Source organism: Orycteropus afer, unplaced genomic scaffold (genome assembly GCF_000298275.1).
Source record: "Orycteropus afer afer isolate SDZICR_OR568_19922 unplaced genomic scaffold, OryAfe1.0 scaffold00097, whole genome shotgun sequence".
NCBI lineage: Eukaryota > Metazoa > Chordata > Mammalia > Tubulidentata > Orycteropodidae > Orycteropus > Orycteropus afer.
In genome coordinates, this window is record NW_006921684.1 from 4,008,777 (window position 1) to 4,029,293 (window position 20,517).

General features: G+C 42.0%; 1 protein-coding gene across 1 annotated transcript in view; it reads right to left on the reverse strand.

The window, feature by feature from the left end:
• The window catches only part of PPM1H (protein phosphatase, Mg2+/Mn2+ dependent 1H), a 410,854-nt gene that overhangs the window by 175,739 nt on the left and 214,598 nt on the right, over positions 1 to 20,517 (reverse strand). The window contains exon 4 of the mRNA XM_007942726.1: positions 19,793 to 19,905. Within this exon, the coding sequence (XP_007940917.1) occupies positions 19,793 to 19,905 (113 nt within the window). The remainder of the gene's footprint in view (positions 1 to 19,792; positions 19,906 to 20,517) is intronic.

The window sequence follows — 20,517 nt, forward strand, 5'->3', positions numbered from 1 at the left end:
AAGCTGATCTGAATTAGTGCCATCAAAACTGCACCAAGCCACAGTCCAGGAAGAAAACTCTCCTTCTATCTCAAAATGAAATTGTCCCAGCTGTTACTTTAAATTATGATACAGTAAAACCCTGTGAAGCAATTCTGAAAAACAATTTTGCTTTGGGAAGGTACCAGAGGGATGAGTCAAAGGGAATCTGGAAGGGTGGGATGGGTGCAGAGTAGAACATGATACTGATCCCAGCCAGCTCTCTTGGCTTCACCAACTGAGGGACAAGCAGGGAGCAAGGATGGAGTGAGTGGCACCATGGGTGGGCAGTGTTTTAACAATGGGATAAAAGAGTCTGCTTCTCACATTTGGAGGGCATGATGCAATACTCCTAAGGGAGAGATGGATCCTACCATCAGGCCTCACACACAGTGAGAAGCTAGTTCAGAACAAGAGATGAATTGAACTCTGAAAGGAGTCCCTGAGTGAGACAAATGGTTAGGGTGCTCAGTCACTAACTGAAAGGCTGGAAGTTCTAGTCCACCCTGAGGTGCCTCTGGAGAAAGGCATGGCAATCAACTTCTGAAAAATCAGCCATTGAAAACACTAGAAAGCAGTTTTACTCTGTCACACAGGGGTCATCATGAGTCAGAGCTGGCTCTCTGGCAACTGATGGTGAACTTTGAAAAGTGGTAGGAGCGACCTAACCACACAGGTGGTAGACATAGTGCCAGAGAGCCCACTGACCAAGGCCTGAGGGTCTGAAGGAATCTGAGATAGACAGTTCTTCTGAAGCTACACAGAGGGACATCAGGATCCAGAGTTCTTCCTAGGAGGCTCAGATTTGAGGAAACCACTGAAGCATGGGTTCTCAGGGGGAAACTGAGCTCATCAGAGCTGGCAGAAATGACAATGGAAAATCTTTGGGCTTAAAGTCTAGGACATCTTATCTGCCTTCTGGCATCTAAGCCAACAAGAATAAAAGGAGGAAAATGGGTCACAGGGCTGCAATGATTCAGGAAGCTGAGCTGGCGAGCTCAGTCTCTGGTTGGATCTTAATTTAATGGTCACAGAATTTCAGAGCTGGAAGATATCTTTGAGGTCAGTTAACAAGATCTTGTTAACCCCTCTTGCTTTTATAAAGCAGGGAAGTGAGACTCAGAGACTGAAGTGCATTTCCAGTGTTTCACAGTGGCTAGAAGACAGGGAATTGTTCAGTGCTAAAATCTTGCCTTCCATGGGGGAGAACCAGGTTCAATTGCCAGCCAATACTCCTCATGCACACGGACCACCCATCTGTCAGTGGAGCCTTTGTGCTGCTATGATGCTGAACAGGGTTCAGTGAACTTTCAGACTAAGGCAGACTAGGAAGAAAGAACTGGTGATTTATTTCCAAAAATCAGCCAGTGAAAGCCCTTTGGGTCACAATGGTCTGATTTATAAACAAACATGAGGATGGTGCTGAATCAGGTAATACCGTGTTGTGTTGTGTTGTACATGGGACCATCATAAGCTTGGGCTTAGTTGATGGCAGCTTACAACAGGGAACAGAGTTGGAGTTTATGTCCCAGCCTCTGGAATCCCAGCCCCCTGCAATCCCAGTACTCTTCCCACTACTGTCTCACTGGAGCAACAAAAGGCAAGGTCAGGCATCTGCTCTCTGCAGAATCCTGCATGTCTATGCTTTGGGGTTCTATGCTTAGGCTGTTCTCCCAATTATTTTTCAAAATTCCAATCAAGGGAAAGATATATTATTCTTCATTGCTGCCTAAGATAGGTAGTGAGTCAGCAAACTGTCAATGGATAGGAATAGAACGGCGGGAGTATTTCATGATCCTAGGAGTTAAGGGAGCTGAAGAGATATCAAACAAAATCTTAGAAAGAAACGAGGGTAGACCCTGTAAAAGCAGGTTCTAGTACCCACAGTGCCACCAGCTACCAGTGGGAAATTGAGGAAGTTATTTTCTCTGGTCCTCATTTTCCTCATCAATAAAAAAGGAATTTAAACCAGTGTTGCCCAGGATGGTTAAACCAGAATTGCTTGGGGTGTTTTTAAAATTCAGCCTCACATTCAAAGATTCTGATTTAGGAAGTCTGAGAACAGGGGCATAACAATTTTTATTTATTTTAAATCCCCCAGGTACATGAATGGCTGCACTTGATGGATAGAGTGACAGGTAGATGGATAGATTTGTGATCAAAAAATTCTTACGTAAATTGCAGAATTTGGGTAGTAGGTTTATGAGTGTGCACTGTAAGTCTTTCAACTTCTCTTCACATTTGAAAAATTTTCATAATAAAATTCTGAAAGGAAATCAAACAAAAAAGGAAAAAAATGCCCCAGGTGATTGTGATGTGCACGCAACTTTTACGTCCTCTGGACCAGGTCACCAGCCTTCCCATTGAGTTCCTGGGGCTTTGCCATCTCACAGATCCTGTGTCCCTGGTGTCATCTCAGGAAAGGGAGCTGGTGTGAGCTCTCAGCTTAGCTCCAGACTTTAGTTTCAACAACCCTTGTTTTTATACATTGGTGTGGTACCGTGAATTACTTAATATGGCCCTTTTAGTCATGGTCTTTGCTACTCCCACCAGATGACTGGGTGAGACTATGGATATGTGAGGTGCTTGTGGCCCACCAAGAGGACTGGACAGTTTGTTAATAATATAAATAAGGTCCATGGCACCCTGTGTGGGTGGGATTGTACAAATAAGGTGTACAGAATGCTAATGTGGGGACTAGTCAGTTTTGCCATCCTCTAGGCTTAAAATCAAGGAGCTCTGGTAGCACAGTGCCTTAAGGCATCTGACTGCTAACCAGAAGGTTGGTGGTTCAAACCCACCAGCCACTCCATGGAATCAAGACTGGGCAATCTACTTCTATAAAGATTTGCTGCCTCAGAAACCCAGTGGGGGTTGCTATAAATCAGAACCAACTCAACAGTAGTGGGTTTGGTTCTTTTTGTTTGTTTGTTTGTCTAGGCTTAAAATGAACCATCCTACAGGCAGAAAGGGGGAGTGCACTAACATCGAGAAAGAAGAACCTGGAGTGGATCCTGTCCTTGGACGCAAGATCCCTACGTTGAATCTTCCTGACCCAGGAGACAGAGAAAGAGAGCTATAACACATTGTTGGGACAGCAAGAAACAGCAGCAGAGAAACGGTGGGAGCATATGGCAGGAGACGGTGCAGCGGGCTTCCAGACCCACAGAGTGAGGAAGCTGAGTGCCTTTGGGCCGAGGCTTACTAGCAGAGCGGGGTGCTTCTAGGCACTTGCTGGGCAGGGCTAAAAGAGCTTTGCAATACTCAGCCGAGAAGGTCAGAGGCTGAGGCCAGAGAAGCATGATAGCAGCACAGGTGAGAAGAGGCTATCCTGATGGAAGAACTGTATCCTGAATTGTTTCTGATCTTGAATTGTAACCTGTTACTTTCCTAATATGCCTCATAACTGTGAGTATTGTCTGTGAGTTCTGTGTGGCCACTGCAATGAATTATTGAACCCAGCAGAGAAGTAGAGAGTGCTGTGGGAGGAACCCTGGTGTCAGAATTGGAAGAATAGTTGGAGGGTGGCAGCATGTTTCACCCCCCTCACAGAAATCAGCCTTGGGCTGTTGATCTTGATTCTCCACCCCTGTTGTGAAGTTAGAGGAGGTCAGACACTGTCACCACGTTGTGTTTACAATTGAGAATTTGTATAAGATTCTACCAAAAAGCACACACCTGGACAGAATAACAATGGTTTCACTTGCTTAAACCTGAAGTGTACAAACCATCTACTAGACAGCCTTTAAGGCCTTTGTTATGGCTTGAACTGTGTCCCTAAAAATATATCCATTACATTCATGGCCCTTGTACTTGTGGAAGTGATCCTGGTTTGGAATAATTTGCTCTGTAATGTTAATGAGGTCAGAGCAATGCAGGGAGGGTAGATCCTAAACCTAATCAGTTCTAAGTAATACAAATGACCAGAATAGACACAGAGAGAGACACACATGGGAGAATACAGACCCTATAGGAGGACTGTCTACAAGCCAAGGAACTCCAAGAAACACCTGGGTTCCAACAAGAAAGGAATCAACAGGACACAGGCCTTCATTTGGACTCTTAACCTCCAAGACTGCGAGCAAATAAATTTCTGTTTTTTACAGCAATCTGCTTCCGGTATTTGTTGCCAGCCGCACTAGAGAACTAAAACAGCTTTGTATACATCCAACTGTCTATGAACTTAGAAAATTACATAGGGTTTAGTGTGCAAGATGGAGTGAAGATTTTAAAACTCAAAAGAGTCAAGAAGAAAGCAGAACTAGAGCAAAAGACCCCAACACCATCATCATAGCAGTACTGGCCACCACTGAGAGTCCCCTGGACCCTGCCTGCCACTTCTCTCTTACCTCAGCTCCACTACTCCACTCCAGACTCCCTCCACGGCTCTCTGTTCCTCATGCACAAAAGGCATATTCCTGCCTCAGGGCCTCTGCTATGCCATCTGCCAGAATACTTTCCTTCTTCAGACCTTTACTTGACTACCCCTCCATAATAGCCCTATATGAAACTGAAACCCACCTCTGACCCCTGGCCCCTTCCTTGACCTATTTTTTTTTTTTTTAACAGTTATCACCATATAACAAACTCAGTATTTCACTTATTTGCCTTGCTTGTTACCTACTTTTCCTGACTAGTATGTAAGCTCTGTAAGAGCAAGGGCTTTGTCTGTTTTGTTCACTGATTATATTCCCAGTGCCTGCAACAGTGCATGGCATGAGGCGGGCACTGGATAAATACTTGGTGAGTGGATGAATGAATCATGTGCTATATTCTGCCCAATGTGCTTTATGTGTGTATCTCTAATCTATGCGGCAATCCTGAAGAGCAGGAACCACGGACAGGTAAGCTGAAGGATTTCCTATAGGTGGGTGTATGAGTTTCCTATGGATGCTTGACAAATTATCACAAACTAGGTGACTTACAAGCAAAATAAATTGACTCTCATAGTTCTGGGGCCTAGCAGCCTGAAGTCAGGGTGTTGCCAGGGCGATGCTCCCTCTGAATGCTCTAGGGAAGAATCCTTCTTGCTCTTCCCAGTTTCTGATGGCTGCTGGAAATCCTTGTCATTCCTCGGCTTGGAGCTGCATCACTTCAATTTTTGCCTGTCATTACGTGGCCCTCTTCTGTCTGGGTGTGTCCATGTCTATCTTCACATGGCCTTATTATAAGGGGATACCAGTCACTGCATTTAGTGCCCACCATCCCAGTATTACACCATCTCAACCAATTATATCTGAAAATACTCTATTTCCAAAACAGGGTCACATTCTGAGGTTCCAAGTGGACAGAGATTTTGGGGGATACTATTCAACCCAGTACAGTGGGAAAATGGTAGTGCTGGGTAAGGAATAGCTTTGCCTGACTCCAGTCCATGCTGGTTCCATTTCATTGTGCTGTATTGCCCACAATACCAACTCACTTTCAGGGGCTGACATCTCCCTTTATCTATCCATGTTATTAATAGCTAAACCACATTTGGTCCTAGACAGCTTGTTCACTTGTCAAACAAGTAAGGACAAAGTTGAGGTTAAGTACCCATCTTGTCTGGTTAACCCACCAGAGCAAACTAACCATCTGATAACCATCCATTACATATCAATAAGGACTGATCAGTGAATATCAATACCCTCTCATGAAGCAAGAAAGATCCTCATAGACCATTTCCTACTGATGATGGTTCAATGAGGCTTACATTTTACAATTTCACAATTTTTGATGGACCACCCACCAAAAATATTTGTACCACAAAGTGACCTCAAGTGCCAACCAGGCTTTTAAAAAAGTAGTATTCTCAACCAGAACACTGATACTCTGGAATGATAGAAATAAAGTCCATGGCACCCTGTGTGGGTGGGATTGTGCAAGTAAGGTGTATAGAACGCTAACATGGGGACTAGTCAGTTTTGCCATCCTCTAGGCTTAAAATGAAGGCACTCTGGTAGCACAGTGCCTAAGGCATCTGACTACTAACCAGAAGGTTGGTGGTTCAAACCCACCAGCTACTCCACAGAAGCAAGACTGGGCAATCTACTTTCATAAAGATTTACTGCCTCAGAAACCCAATGGGCGTCATTATGAGCTGGAACTGACTCGACAGTAGTGGGTTTTTTTTTTTTGGGGGGGGGGTTGGGGGGAGTTTAGGCTTACAATGAATCATCCTACAGGCAGAAAGGGGGAGCTCACTACCAAAGGGGTTGGTTGACCAGAATAGAATTACTGGTCAGATATTGGTGGAGCCTCTAAGACTATGGCCCCAGGTTATCCTTTGGGCCTAAAGCTGGACTCATTTCCACAGATTAGCTCTCAGCCAAACAGCAGAAAAGCCTACAAGCAGAACACCTACCCCAGGGAGATGCACCTCTTAGATCAATCAACCACAAGACCTCAAAAGGGTAGCATTTGCACAGAGGGAAAGCTGGACAGACAGGAATGCATAGATAAGAAGGACAAAGGGAAGAGGTGGGAGGAGAGCTTTTTATTGTTGGGTTTGTAATTGGTGCTATGAAACCAATGTGTATTAATTAACTGCTGAGAGTAAAATGAATCTGCTTGTAAATATGCACCCAAATCACAATAAAAAGAATAAAAAATAAATTTAAAAAAGGGGTTGGTCCGTGGAAATCCATTGAAATGGATTTTGACGTTTGAAGTGATCTGGTTGATGAAGTATGTTGCTGTTTTTTCTAAAGCCAAAGAACACAATTATATATGTGTTACTGTCTTCCCCTTTAACCCAAGGTGGCACTAGTACATTATAAACCCACTGCTTTACTTGTCTCCCCAGACACCTGTATTTGCTCATCATACTGCATTTAACTGGATGCTTGACTTCCCATCTCCCCACATCTCTAGGCTGTAAGTCTCATAAGGGCAGGGATTTATTCTGCCTATTCACCACTGCTTCACTAGTACAGTGCCAGCAAATGCTTGGCTCATGGGAGGCATCTCAATAGCTGTTGAATCCTGCTTCTACCATGATATTTTAGCCAGCTTGTATCTTATCTTCACTCTAGGGCTCTGACTGTACAAGAATGCACAATCAATTGTACAAGTTTAACATAAATAAACTTAAGCTGGATTGAAGTATATTTATAAATGATCCATCCATAGTAAATATTTCAACTCTATTAAGGATGACATCAAGAGGAGGAAAGGTGTTTAAGTAAAAAATATACCTAAGTACCATAGTTTAAGAGTAGATAAGAGGTTTAAACTGTTAAGTTGGACTGGTATGTCATTTGAAAATCCCTAAAACATAACTATGACAATTTAAGAATAATCTCAAAAGAAGAGAAGTTGTTAAATACATCAGTATAGTCATACTCTATCTGGTTATAGAATCTTAGTTCTTTAGCATGAAATGAACTTTTTAAGACAAATATCTGGTATATTGTTTACTTGTAGGCATCTTCATTTTTCAAATATGTTCATCTCCAAAAGGAAGGTGAAAATGTTCCTTCCTAACTGTCTTTGACAATATAAGCTGAACTACAGCATACCTATTGAGATAGAATACCCATTGAGATGTTTCAACAAACGGATGCCCCACTGGAGGCACTCACTCGGTTATGCCAAGAGATTTGGAAGACAGCTACCTGGCCAACTGACTGGAAGAGATCCATATTTGTACCCATTCCAAAGAAAGGTGATCCCAAAGAATGTGGAAAATATTAAACAATATCATTAATATCACACGCAAGTAAAATCTTACTGAAGATAATTCAAAAACGGTTGCAGCAGTATGCTGACAGAAAACTTCAAGAAATGCAAGCTGGATTCAGAAGAGGATGTGGAATGAGGGATATCATAGTGGCTGTCAGATGGATCTTGGCTCAGAACAGAGAATCTCAGAAAGATGTTTACTTGTATTTTAATTGACTAAGCAAAAGCATTTGATTGTGTGGATCATAACAAATTGTGGATAACATTGAGAAGAATGGGAATTTCAGAACACTCAATTGTACTCATGAGGAACCTGTACCTTGACCAGGAGGCTGTTGTTCGAATGGAACAAGGGGACACTACATGGTTTAAAATCAAGAAGGGAGTGCGTCAAGGTTGTATCCTTCATACTTATTCAATCTATATGCTGAACCAATAATCCGAGAAGCTGGACTATACGAAGAAGAGCGTGGCATCAAGATTGAGGGAGAATCATTAACAATCTGAGATACACTGATGACACAACTCTGCGTGCTGAAAGTGAGGATGACTTACTGATGAAGACTGAAGAATACAGTCTGCAGTATGGATTACACCTCAATATAGAGAAAACAAAAGTCCTTACAAGTGAACCTATAAGCAGCATCACAATAAATGGAGAAAAGATTGAAGTTGTCAAAGACTTCACATTGCTTAGTTCTACAATTGATGCCAATAGAAGCCTCAGTCAGGACATCAGACGACGTATAGCACTGGGCAAATCAGTTGCAAAAGACCTCTTTCAAGTGCTGAGGAGCAAAGATGACTCCCTGAGGACTAGGGTGCGTTTGACACAAGCCATGATATTCTCGATTGCCTCATATGCATGTGAGAGCTGGATAATGAATAAGGAAGACTAAAGAAGAATTGATGCTTTTGAGTTGTGGTGCTGGCAGAGAATGCTGCAAGTACCATGGACTGCTAAAAGATCTAACAAATCTGTCTGGAGGAAGTGCAGCTGGAAAGCTCCTTGGAAGTGAAAATGGCTAGATTTCGTCTCATCTACTTTGTTTATCAGAAGGGACCATTCCCCAGAGAAGGATGTCATGCTTGGTAAGGTGGAGGGTCGACGAAAGAAGGGGAAGGCCCTCAACAAGATGGATTGACACAGTGGCTGCAGTGATGGGCACAAGTACCCCACAGATCGTGGAGCTGGTGGGGGACCATTCTGCTGTGCACAGGGTTGCTATGAGTCGAAGGCAACTCGACAGCACCTAACAACAGTGACAACAATGGCATCTCTTCCAAAACTAAGAGTGACAGAAATGAAAATAACAGGAATGATAATTGTTGTCTGGGGTTTTAAGAAGATAATGACATCCAAGCTGTAGCTTCATCAACACAACAAGAAAAAAACGGATCAAAGCCAAATATAGACACCATTACTATTTTAATCTAACACAAATTCCCTTTTCAATGCCAATTTGTGGAAGAAACGACTAGCTGTTCACCAAAATCAATTCCCTTGGGCATGGGTAAGGAGCTCTGATATTGCCATTGTTAAGCACTCAGCTGCTAACTGAAAGGTCAGTAGTTTGGACCTCTGCAGGAGAGATCTCTGCAGGAGAAAGTTGTGGCAGTCTGTTTCCATAAAGATTAATAGCCTAGGAAACCCTATGAAGGCAGTTCTCCTTTATCCTATAGGGTCACTATGAGTTATAACTGTCTTGACAGGCAATGTGTATTTTTGGGGGGTATGGGTACCCATCTTTCCTGATTTTAAACCCTACATGGTTTTAAATCTGGAAAGGTGTGCATCAAGTTGTATCTTTTCACCATACTTATTCAATCTATATGCTGAGCAAATAATCTGAGAAGCTGGATTTTATGAAGAAAAATACAGTGTCAGGACCGGAGGAAGATTCATTACCAACCTATGATATGCAAATGACACAACCCTGCCTGCTGAAAATGAAGATGACTTGTAGCACTTACTGGTGAAGATCAGACTGCAGCCTTTAGTATGGATTGCAACTCAACATAAAGAAGACAAAAATCTACAGTAATGAATCAATAAGCAATATCACGATAAATAGAGAAAGGATTGAAATTGTCAGGGATTTTATTTTACTTGGATATACAATCAACACCCATGGAAGCAGCAGTCACGAAATCAGACATCATATTGCACTGGGCAAATATGCTGCAAAAGAACTCTTTAAAGCGTTAAGGTGTACCTCACCCAAGCCATGGTATCTTCAATCGCCTCACATGCATGTGAATGCTAGACAATAAATAAGGAAGACCAAAGAAGAATTGATATATCTGAATTGTGGTGTTGGCGAAGAATATTGAAAATACCATGGACTGCCGAAAGAAGGAACAAATCTGTCTTGGAAGAAGTACAGCTAAAATGCTCCCTAGAGGTGAGAATGGCCAGATTTTCATCTCATATACTTTGGTCATGTTGTCAGAAGGGACCAGCCTCTGGAGAAAGGTATCATCTTGGTAAAATAGAGGATCAAAGAAAAAGGGGAAGACCCTCAATGAGATGGATTGACACAGTGGCTGCAATGATGGGCTCAGGCATGGAAGGACTGTGAGGATGGCGCAGGACCAGACAGTGTTTTGTTCTGTTGCATGTAGGGCCACTACGAGTCAGAACCAGCTCAATGGTACCTACAAACAACAACAACATGGGTACACAACTTAGACTACATTTTCCAGGCTTTCTTGCTTCTCAGTCTGGCCATGATTGTGCCTGAATTGTAGCCACAGAATGCATGAGTGCAGAACTAACAGCTGCTTCTCCCAGGCATGGTCAATAAACCTTCTTTGAGTGCTTCTCCATGCATTTGTCCCTGTCCAGATGACTGGAAGGGAGACATCCCCAGAAACCCTGAAATCCAGGGTTAAAGATCAGAATGCTTACAAGAATCAAAATCATCACTTCTCTAAAATAGTGACATTTTATGGATATAGTTAAGCGGTCTGGTGGCATAGTGGATAAGGCACTTGACTGATAATCAGAAGGTCAGTGGTTCAAACCACCAGCTGCTCTGCAGAAGGAAGACTGGGTGATCTACTTCCATAAAAATTTACAGCTTCAGAAACACAATGGGGGTTGCTGTGAGTCGGAAACAACTCAATGGCAGTGACTTTTTGTTTGTTTGTTTGTTTAGTTAATAGGTTATGCATATACTAGAAGGATGGGGAGGAATGCAGAAAAATGTAGAAATGGCAATTCAACTTTCATAGTGGATAATGGTGTTCAATTTTGGCTTCTCTCTGTTATTTTTCAGATTCACATCATAAAGAGAATGAGAGGTATAAGTGAATTTAGTTAATGGAAGAAGATAAAGTATATATATATTTTTAACTCAAAGCAGCACCTCACTGGCAGGTGTGGCTAAATGAAGCACTGTTTAGTAACAAGCAGTGTTAGGAAAGTTCTATAGTGGCCCTTGGTCAAACTCAAGAACATAAAAAGGGGGCAGTTACATGTTTCTTATCTTAGCACTAGTAAAGTAGAAAGGCCTGAGAGAAGACACTACAGATATGTAATTGATTATGAATTTTTTGTTTAACATCTAACTGCTATCCTCAAAAAATTCAGGCTTGCCAAAGGTATTTACCCCTAAACAATATAAAAAGCTGTAATTCAAATGGGGCAATTTTGAAAAGTTAAAAAGCAGTGGTTGATATACCTGATAAAGGTTTAATATCCAGAATACATTAGTAACTCCTACAACTCAACAATAAAAAGACAGCCATATTAAAAAATAGAAAAAGAGCTTAAATAGACATTTTTCCAAAGAAGTTATACAAATGGTCAATAAGCATATGTTATTATTAGCAAAAATGCAAATCAAAACCATCATGAGCTACAATTTCACAATGACTAGTACTTACTGCTATTATTTAAAAAAGAAAGAAGGACAATACCAAGGGTTGGTGAGGATGTAGAGAAATTAGAACCCTCATTCACTGCTGGTGGGAATGTGAAATGGTACAATTGCTTTGGAAGTCTGGTAGTTCCTCAAAAAGTTAAATATAGAATTACCATATGATCCACCAATTTCACTTCTAAGTATATACCCAAAAGAAGTGAAAGCAGGAACTCAAATGGTTACATGCACACCAATATTCATAGCAGCATTATTCATAACAGTCAAAGGGTGGAAATGACCCAAGGATCTATCAACAGAGGAATGGATAAACAATATGCAGTACTTACATATACTGAAATACTATCCAACCATAGAGAAGTGAAGTCCTGATATAGGCTACCATATGGATGAACCTTGAAAGCATTATGCTAAGTAAAATAAGCCAGACACAAAAGGACACATACTATCTGATCCCACTGATATGAAATCTCCAGAACAGGCAAATCCACAGAGATAGAAAGTGGAACAGAAGTTACAAGGGGCTGGAGGAGTAGGAACGGGGAGCTTAAAGGGTCCAGCATTTCTGTTGGGGCGGTGAAAAAGTTTTGGAAAAAGTGATAATGGTTGTATAACACTGTGAAGGTAATTAATGTCACTCAAGTGTATACTTAAAAATGGTTAAAATAGCACATTTTATGTTATATAAAATATTAAGAAAGACAGTAAAAGAGAAATGAATGAAAACTGTTCCCACCTGCAGTTAGTGGGCTTGCTTTAAAGGCAATTCATGGAGAGCTTGTTCACACCTGTACACAGACCTACTTAATGAACACACTGGGCCTTCTCTGTCTTTCCAAAGGAAGACCTTCAAACTTGTGAAGACGACCCTGCATGCCCACAAGTCTATGTGCACCATTTGGAAAAAATCTGCAAGAATGTTGCTGCTAAAGAAATCATAAACACAACATAAATGTGGGTCTGAATTCTTGACAGTAATATTTATAAAGTAGTCATCCAGATGTTCTGGAAATAACTTATTTTCAATAGGTATACCATCATTTTACATATGAATAGGAAAGAAAAATGGTAATTAGAATTCTTGATTTAGAGATATTAAAATGTGGGAAAAAGAAAAAAGGCTTAGCATGGTTGGGAAAGTTTAGTAGTGAGTGAGTGAGAACAACACTTTGGCTCACTCTTCCATTTGATGGCAGCCCTACATTTTGCTAGCTGTGGGACTATAAGAAAATCACTTTACCTCAGTTTATTTTTCTGTAAATTATATTTATCTGATATTGACAATACCTATATCTCACAAATGGTTGTAGCAGTATATTGAGAACTGCCAGAAATTCAAGCTGGATTCCAAAGAGGATGCAGAATGATGGAGATATCATTGCTGATGTCAGATGGATCTTGGCTGAAAGCAAAGAATACCAGAAAGATGTGTACCTGTGTTTTACTGAATACGCAAAGGTATTCGACTGTGTGGGTCATAACAAATTATGGATAACATTGAGAAGAATGGGAACTCCAAAACACTTATTTGGCTTATGAGGAACCTGTACGTAGACCAAGAGGCTATCATCTGAAAAGAACAAGGGAATACTACATGGTTAAAAACCAGAAAGGCTGTGTGTCAGGGCTGTACTCTTTTACCATACTTATTAAATCTGTATGCTAAACAAATGACCAGAGAAGCTGGACTATATGAAGGAGAAAGTGACATCAAGACTGGAGGAAAACTCATTAACAATCTGCGATATGCAGATGACACAACTTTGCTTGCTGAAAGTGAAGATAACTTGAAGTATTTACTGATGAAGATCAAAGACTGAAACCTTCAGTATAGATTACACCTCAACATAAAGAAAACGAAAATCCTCACAAATAGACCAATAAGCAGCATCATGATAAATGGAGGAAAGTTTGAAGTTGTCAAGGATTTCATGTTACTTGGATCAACAATTAATGCCCATGGACATGGCAGTCAAGAAATCAGATGTAGTACTGCACTGGTGAAATCTGCTGTAAAAGACCTCTTCAAAGCATTAAAAAACAAAGACGGCACTTTGAAGACTAAGGTGTGCCTAACCCAAGCCATGGTATTTCAATAGCCTCGTATGCATGTGAAAGCTAGAGGATGAATAAAGAAGACTGAAGAAGTTGATGCCTTTGAATTGTGGTGTTGGTGAAGAATGCTGAAAATACCATGAACTGCCAGAAGAACAAACAAATCTATCCTGGAAGAAGTGCAGCTTGAATGCTCTGTGGAAGTGAAAATGGCCAGACTTCATCTCAGCTACTTTAGTTATTTTGTCAGAAAAGTCCAGTCCCTGGAGAGGTACATACACAAAAAACACAATGCACTGCCGTCAACTCAGATCTGACTCATAGCAACACCTCCATGGGTTTCCGAGGCGGTATCTCTATGGAAGTAGATTGCCCAACCTTCCTTCCGAGGAGTGGCTGGTGGGTATGAACTGCCAGCCTTCTGGTTAGCAGTCAAATGCCTTAGGCATGACACCACCAGAGGTCATGCTTGGTAAAATAGAGGGTCAGAGAAAAACTGGAAGACCTTCTACGAGATAGGCTGACACACTGGCTACAATGATGGGCACAAGCATAGCAAGGATTGTGAGGATGGTGCACAACCAGACAGTGTTTCATTCTGTTGTACGTTGCTTTGAGTCGGAACTGACTCACTGGCACGTAACAACATTTCATTAAATTACCAAGAGAATAAAATGTAATCCTCTGTTATAATACTTCTCATGGTACCTAACACTTACTAGCTATCTTATTGCTGTTGTCACCATAACGTGGCAAGAGTGGAATTAAGAATTTAACAAATTTTAATTGGTTTTCTTTATTTTGAATGCTTTCTCCTAGTCTCAGTTGCCAAATCTTTAGACACTGTTTGAAGCAAGTGATAACAGCGTTGCCTCCTCAGTGCCTGAGCATTCTAGGAAAACAAAAAAGAAATTATCTTCTAAAATGGAGTCAAAGGTCTTCTTAAATTAAAGAATCACTCAGAGCCCCAGGAGCTGATAACTCACACACAATGGGTGATAGTTTGCATATTGCTTTGCATGACATTTGAATGCTACCAGGTTCATTTTGCTTGGAGTGAAAATCTGCCCACCATCTGCTTCTTGCCTAAGATCCCTTAGGTGTTGAGTTGGCTGTCTTTGCCTGGAAAAAATGAAGCGACTGGCATGCTTTAAGCAGTTATTCGTGTGCCTTTGTGTCTGCTGTCAACAGAGGAGAGAAGAATGAGTCTGTTGACTAGAAACCAGTAGGTCAGTCACCGACATTACTGTGGACCATTCCACACTCTGAAGGGTCACTGTCTTAAAAACTTCCCTCTGTCCAACTTTTTTTCAAAAAGCTTAAAGAAGCAGGCTATCTTTTCCAGGATGTTATTTGCTGTGTGTGCGCTGTCAAGTCAATTCCACTCATAGTGACCCTATAGGGCAGAGCAGAACTGCCCCCAAAGGGTTTCCTTGTTGCTGTTGTTGTTGTTGTTATGTGCCATTGAGTTGGACCCAACTCATCACCTCCTCCTTGGGTTTTCGAGGCAGTATCAGTACAGAAGTAGATTGCCCCATATTCCTTCAGAGCAGTGGCTGGTGGGTTTGAACCGCCCGACTTCCGATTAGCAGTCAAGAGCCTTAGCCACTACGCTACCAGAGCTCCCGATAGTTTCCTAGTCGTGATTTTTATGGGAGCAGATAGTCCAGATTTTTCCCCATGGAGCCACCGGTGGGTTTGAATCACAAACTTTTTTGTTAGCAGCCAAGTTTAGCTTAATCATTATGTCACCAGGGATCCTTCTTTCAGGAACACAATGCCTGATACATGTATGTTTCATGGTAAATCAGATGCTACTAGAAAATAGTTCCTGCCTACCGAAAAACACAAACGAAAGTCACCACCATGGAGTAGGTCCCGACTCACAGAGAGTCGGTTGGGTTTCCAAGGCTGTAAATCTTTATGGGAGACTTCCCATCTTTCTTCCACAGAGCAGTTGGTGGATTTGAACCACTGACCTTTTGGTTAGCAGTCAAATGCCTTAACCACTATACCACGAGAGCTCCTTTCCTGACTACCAAAGCAAACTAAATCCACAGCTATTGAGTGAATTCTGACTCATAGTGACCCCCATTGGGTTTCCAGGGCTGTAAATCTTTAGGGAATTAGACTGCCTCCTCTTCCTCCCACAGAGCAGCTGGTGGGTTTGAACGACTGACCTTCTGGTTAGCAGCCAAATGCCTTACCCACTATGCCCCCCCAGTGCTCCTTTCCTGACTACCAGTAGCTTCCAAATCAAACCAGTGCGAAGCTTCTCTTTCCTGAGTGTGAATGTATAATATTTACTTTCACTCTCAAAACTGTCAAAGATTTAATGTAAACATACAGCAGCCAATATCTGACAATGTTGTTGTTGTTATTGTTATGTGCTGTGGAGTCAGACCTGACTCATAGCGACTCCTCCTTGGGTTTCCGAGGCAGTATCACTACGGAAGTAGATTGCCCCATCTTCCTTCCGAGGAGTGGCTGGTGGGTTTGAACCGCCAGCCTTCTGGTTAGCAGCCAAGTGCCTTAGCCACTATGCTACCAGAGCTCCCATATCTGACAATAAAGGAGAAAAATTAGCACTTAATTAATTAGGGCCCTGTTGCTGGAATCTTCTATCAACTCTAATCATTTGTTTAAATTGAGTCTTTGGATTCATAACTGTTTGTCCATGTGAGGATAAAGATTTTTTGCTTTGTTAAGCCTGACTCCATACTGTTAGAATAAAACTCCTTACTTTTAGTTAAAATGCCCTTTCTTTCCAAATCTGGCTTTAACCTGTGTTATAATTAACTTGTTCTCTCTGTAAGTTATCGGTTCCTGCTGCATTCTGTGATCTAAGACAGGGACGTCTATGTCAATTAAAGGCTCCTGGGCCAGACTTTAGGACTGCCCCCGTGGGCTTTAACAAACACCAATGGAGCCTGACTGCCGGGGACTCACAGGAAACATTCCTTTCTTAATTATCCATTATCCTATCTAATTTTTGGAAAATTGTTAACTAATCCTGCATATATGCTGTGTCTCTCCTTTAGTCTAAGAACCTAATTGTAAGCACTGAGCAGAGCGTGAGTTTTTGGAGTCATGGGACCTCGTCCATCCTCACTGGTATATCTCCTAATTAAACTCTCTTCTCCCTGAACTCTGGTGTGCTCTATTGGCTGTGCCACTCCATGGCCAGACCCCGGCATTTTTCAGGTAACATCCAAACTGAGAATGGACCTTCATTTACACAGAGATAGTCATAGCTGGTATTTCTTGGGAATAACTGAGTATTTTAACCAATTGAAATACTCATAACATATTATTAGTATGTAAACTAGGCAAAGATCCCATATAAGATGATATCAATTATCTATTGTTGATACAAGAGCTGAAAATAGCATCCTAATGATTAAATGTTCTATTAGTTACCCTTTGGTTGTTGCTATTGTTGTTATGTGCCATTGAGTCTGACCCGACTCATAGCGATCCCTCCTTGGGCTTCCGAGGCAGTATCACTACGGAAGTAGATTGCCCAACCTTCCTTCTGAGGAGTGGCTGGTGGATTTGAACCGCCAGCCTTCTGGTTAGCAGTCAAATGCCTTAGGCAGTATGCTATCAGAGCTATAAATACCACCTCATATTGCTCTTTGGTTTCTAAGAGAACATGCAATCTGTAAGTTAACAGCTAAACCAAACAGCCATAAAACCACACATTAATATCTGGGGCCAGAGTACTACAAATGTAACTAATTTACTAACTTTCAGAGATGTCATTTTTCTATAGAACAATCTTTAGAATGACAGATTTTAGAGATTATCTAATCCAACACTCCATTTTTACAGATGAGGAAATTGAGGTCTGGCATGGAGATTGGCATTGAAGGGAGGACTAAGGCAGCCGCCTGAAGATGAACACCTGGGACAGGCAGAGCTGCTGGGACCCAGGATCCAAAGTCCTTGATGGGTAGGTGGCTCTGTTAAGGAGTGTAGAAGCCTTAAGGTACCTATGTTGAAAAATGAGGAACAGGTACCTGGGAGAAGCTGGTATCTGAAAAGGACAATCTATCATACAGATTTCTGGGCACATAAGTCAGGTTTACTTCCAAGGCTGACCAGAGGGGCTTCACTGGAAAAGAGGGGTGGGGCTACAACCCAGAGAGCCGGGCATTCAGTTACTAGAAGGGCCAGAAAAGCAAGCTCATTTTAGAGGACACCGACACATAATGACAAAAGTACAACAGCTTAATTATCAGGTCAGTAGGAACAAAAAGAAATGGCCTCCTTATCTGCTCATCTATTTTCCAACAAGCTTAAGATGGAGAAAAGAACAAGAGGTCCAGAAGGTTTCTCACCGTACATTTAAAAAGCTTAAAGAATGTAGATTCCTATTTCTAGGTAATCAAATCCCAAGGCAGGGAGGAAGAAGGTTATTTTCCACTAGCCCATTCACGAGATGCAGTATGGGCCCAGCGCTGTGCCCTAGCAGGCTGACCTCTGTGAATGGCATTTCCTGGACCAGCAACCCTATAGGCAGGCTTCCAGTAGGGTTCATCCAATGGGAAGCCTGGCAACAGACAGGAGGGCAGGAAAAGAGAGAAGTCATAGTATTTCTCCCCATTCTCTTCTGTGGCTCTTGCTCAGTGGTCCCTTATCAGTGGCTCCTGCTCTCCTGCTCTGCTAATAGCTTTTCCTCCCTTGGTCTGTGCAGGGGTAGGGATGGTAAGCTTCTTCCTGGGTGCCTCAGCACTCCAGGCTGGTTCCTTTTTGCCCTTCCATTCAGTTGAACCCATGTGAGTTGGAATCTGTTTCCTGTTTCATACGACCATGAACACATATTGGGTCAAGGGATCAACACAACATCTGATACACCCTTCAATTTACTTGGCATATTTTTATATTGAAATCTGAGATGTTTTATAGAATAGAATGGAAAATTCACATATAGTTTTAAAATAAATTGACCTTCAAAAAACACCAATCTCCAAACCCCAGAATGTGGCTGTTTGAGCAGTTCACTCTCCTATGCTCTCTGGAATCTTCAATGAGAAAGACCAGGAAAGGATGCTTTACCAGGACAAAGGGAGGGACACTTCCCCAGGTGCAAGTCTCCTGCTTTGCAAGTAGAAGTAAAATTAGGTGATTTCCTTGATTGCCTCCAGGGAGTCAGTCTTTCAGCTGCAGAAGTAGCAGCAACAACCTGAGCTGGAGACAGGGGACCGAGGAGAGACAGGGGAAGGGGACTGGAATTTGCTCAAGAGCAAGCAGGGAGAAGACGCAGGTGACCTAATGGGAGGGGAAAGTGGAATCAGAGCAGGCAAGACTGCAGCCGCACAGCGACATGACTCATTCTCCCAGGACATCTGTTCAGAGTCCGGTACTTTCATTACTTTCAGAATAGAGTCAGTCTCCAGGAAAAGGTCTCCCATTATATAGCCATGAGATTTCGTTACTAAAGAGGCAGAGAGCTGTGTGATACATATTCAAAAAATTATTCATGAAGTCTGTAATTAAAAAATTCTCTGCACCTATAATAAAGGACTGTTACTTAAAATGAATATACAAGCTTTTCTTATTCCCCGACAAAGCTGAATAAAATAAGAGTTAATGATAATCTCTCGGCCAAAATTCCCTTAGTTGAACCCCAAAAGAGGGGAGACTGTAGCTGTTAAGGATGTGAGCATAAAAGGAAAATCTCCTGGGATTCCAGGAGGGGGCAGTGTAAAGTCACTAAGCTCAAGTGGAACAAGCCAGGCAGACCCAGTTGGTGGCATCCTCCAGGAGACCCCTCCAAACACCCGCTTCATTCCAAACCCCTACTCCTACCTTCAGCTCTCCCATACATCATGCCTTTGCTGAGCTTTCGTTGAAAACAGGTTCTCAGCCAGAAAAAGTCAGAAAATTACTGGTTTGGACTGTTGTTAGTTTCTGTTGAGTCAATTCCATCTCGTGGAGACCCCAAGTTAATCACAGATAAATACATGAATTGCCTTTACCTTTTAATACCAACCTGATTATTCTTAAACACATCTTTATTCCCATGTAGAAGGCTTGTCTTTTCCAGTATTTAATCCCAAGCAGAATTATTTTTATATTTAATCATACGAAATTTCAAAAAAGAGTTTAAAACTATTAAAAGACATTAGAAATTAGGAAGAAGTAGAAGGCTAATGGCTTACCTGCTGTCCCCAGCATTGGCCACATATAACTTCCCCAAAAGGCAAATCACGATGAGTGCTGTGCAGCCGCCAGATATGTTATATGAACTCCTCTCTTGTTCTATTTGTAGGTCCTGAAGAGGAAAACAGAGTCAGGGCTGTCTGAGACACACACTGTGTCAAAGGCTTTCCTAGTCTTGCGCCCTTGACACAGCCCTGAGAGTCTGAATGTGCTTCAAAAGAGGGGCAGAAACAATTCTATTACTTGCTTTTCTACCACTTGATGAGAATTTCTGGAGAAGATATTGCCATATATCTGCCATGTACTGATCATCTGCAGATCAGAGACAGGACATGAAAAACAGCAAACAAATACAATCAGAAAAAGATGAGAATAATGGAACGTAAATTGTATTTGGTACATGTCACAGCCTATGGAATTCTTGCCTTCTATCTAGAAGACCTAGGTTCACTTCCCAGCGAGTACACCTCATGGGCAGCCAACATCCATCAGCGGAGGCTTGCATGTTGCAATGACACTGAACAGGTTTCTGTGGAGCCACCAGACTAAGACACACTAGGAAGAGAGCCCTGGCGGTCCACTTCTGAAAATGAGCCAATGGAAACCCTGTGGATCACAACGGACCCATCTGTAGCCAATCATGGGGATGTCACAGGAGGGAACAACATGTGGTTGTGCACTGGGTCGCCAGGAATTGGACACTGACTTGACAGGAGCTAACAAC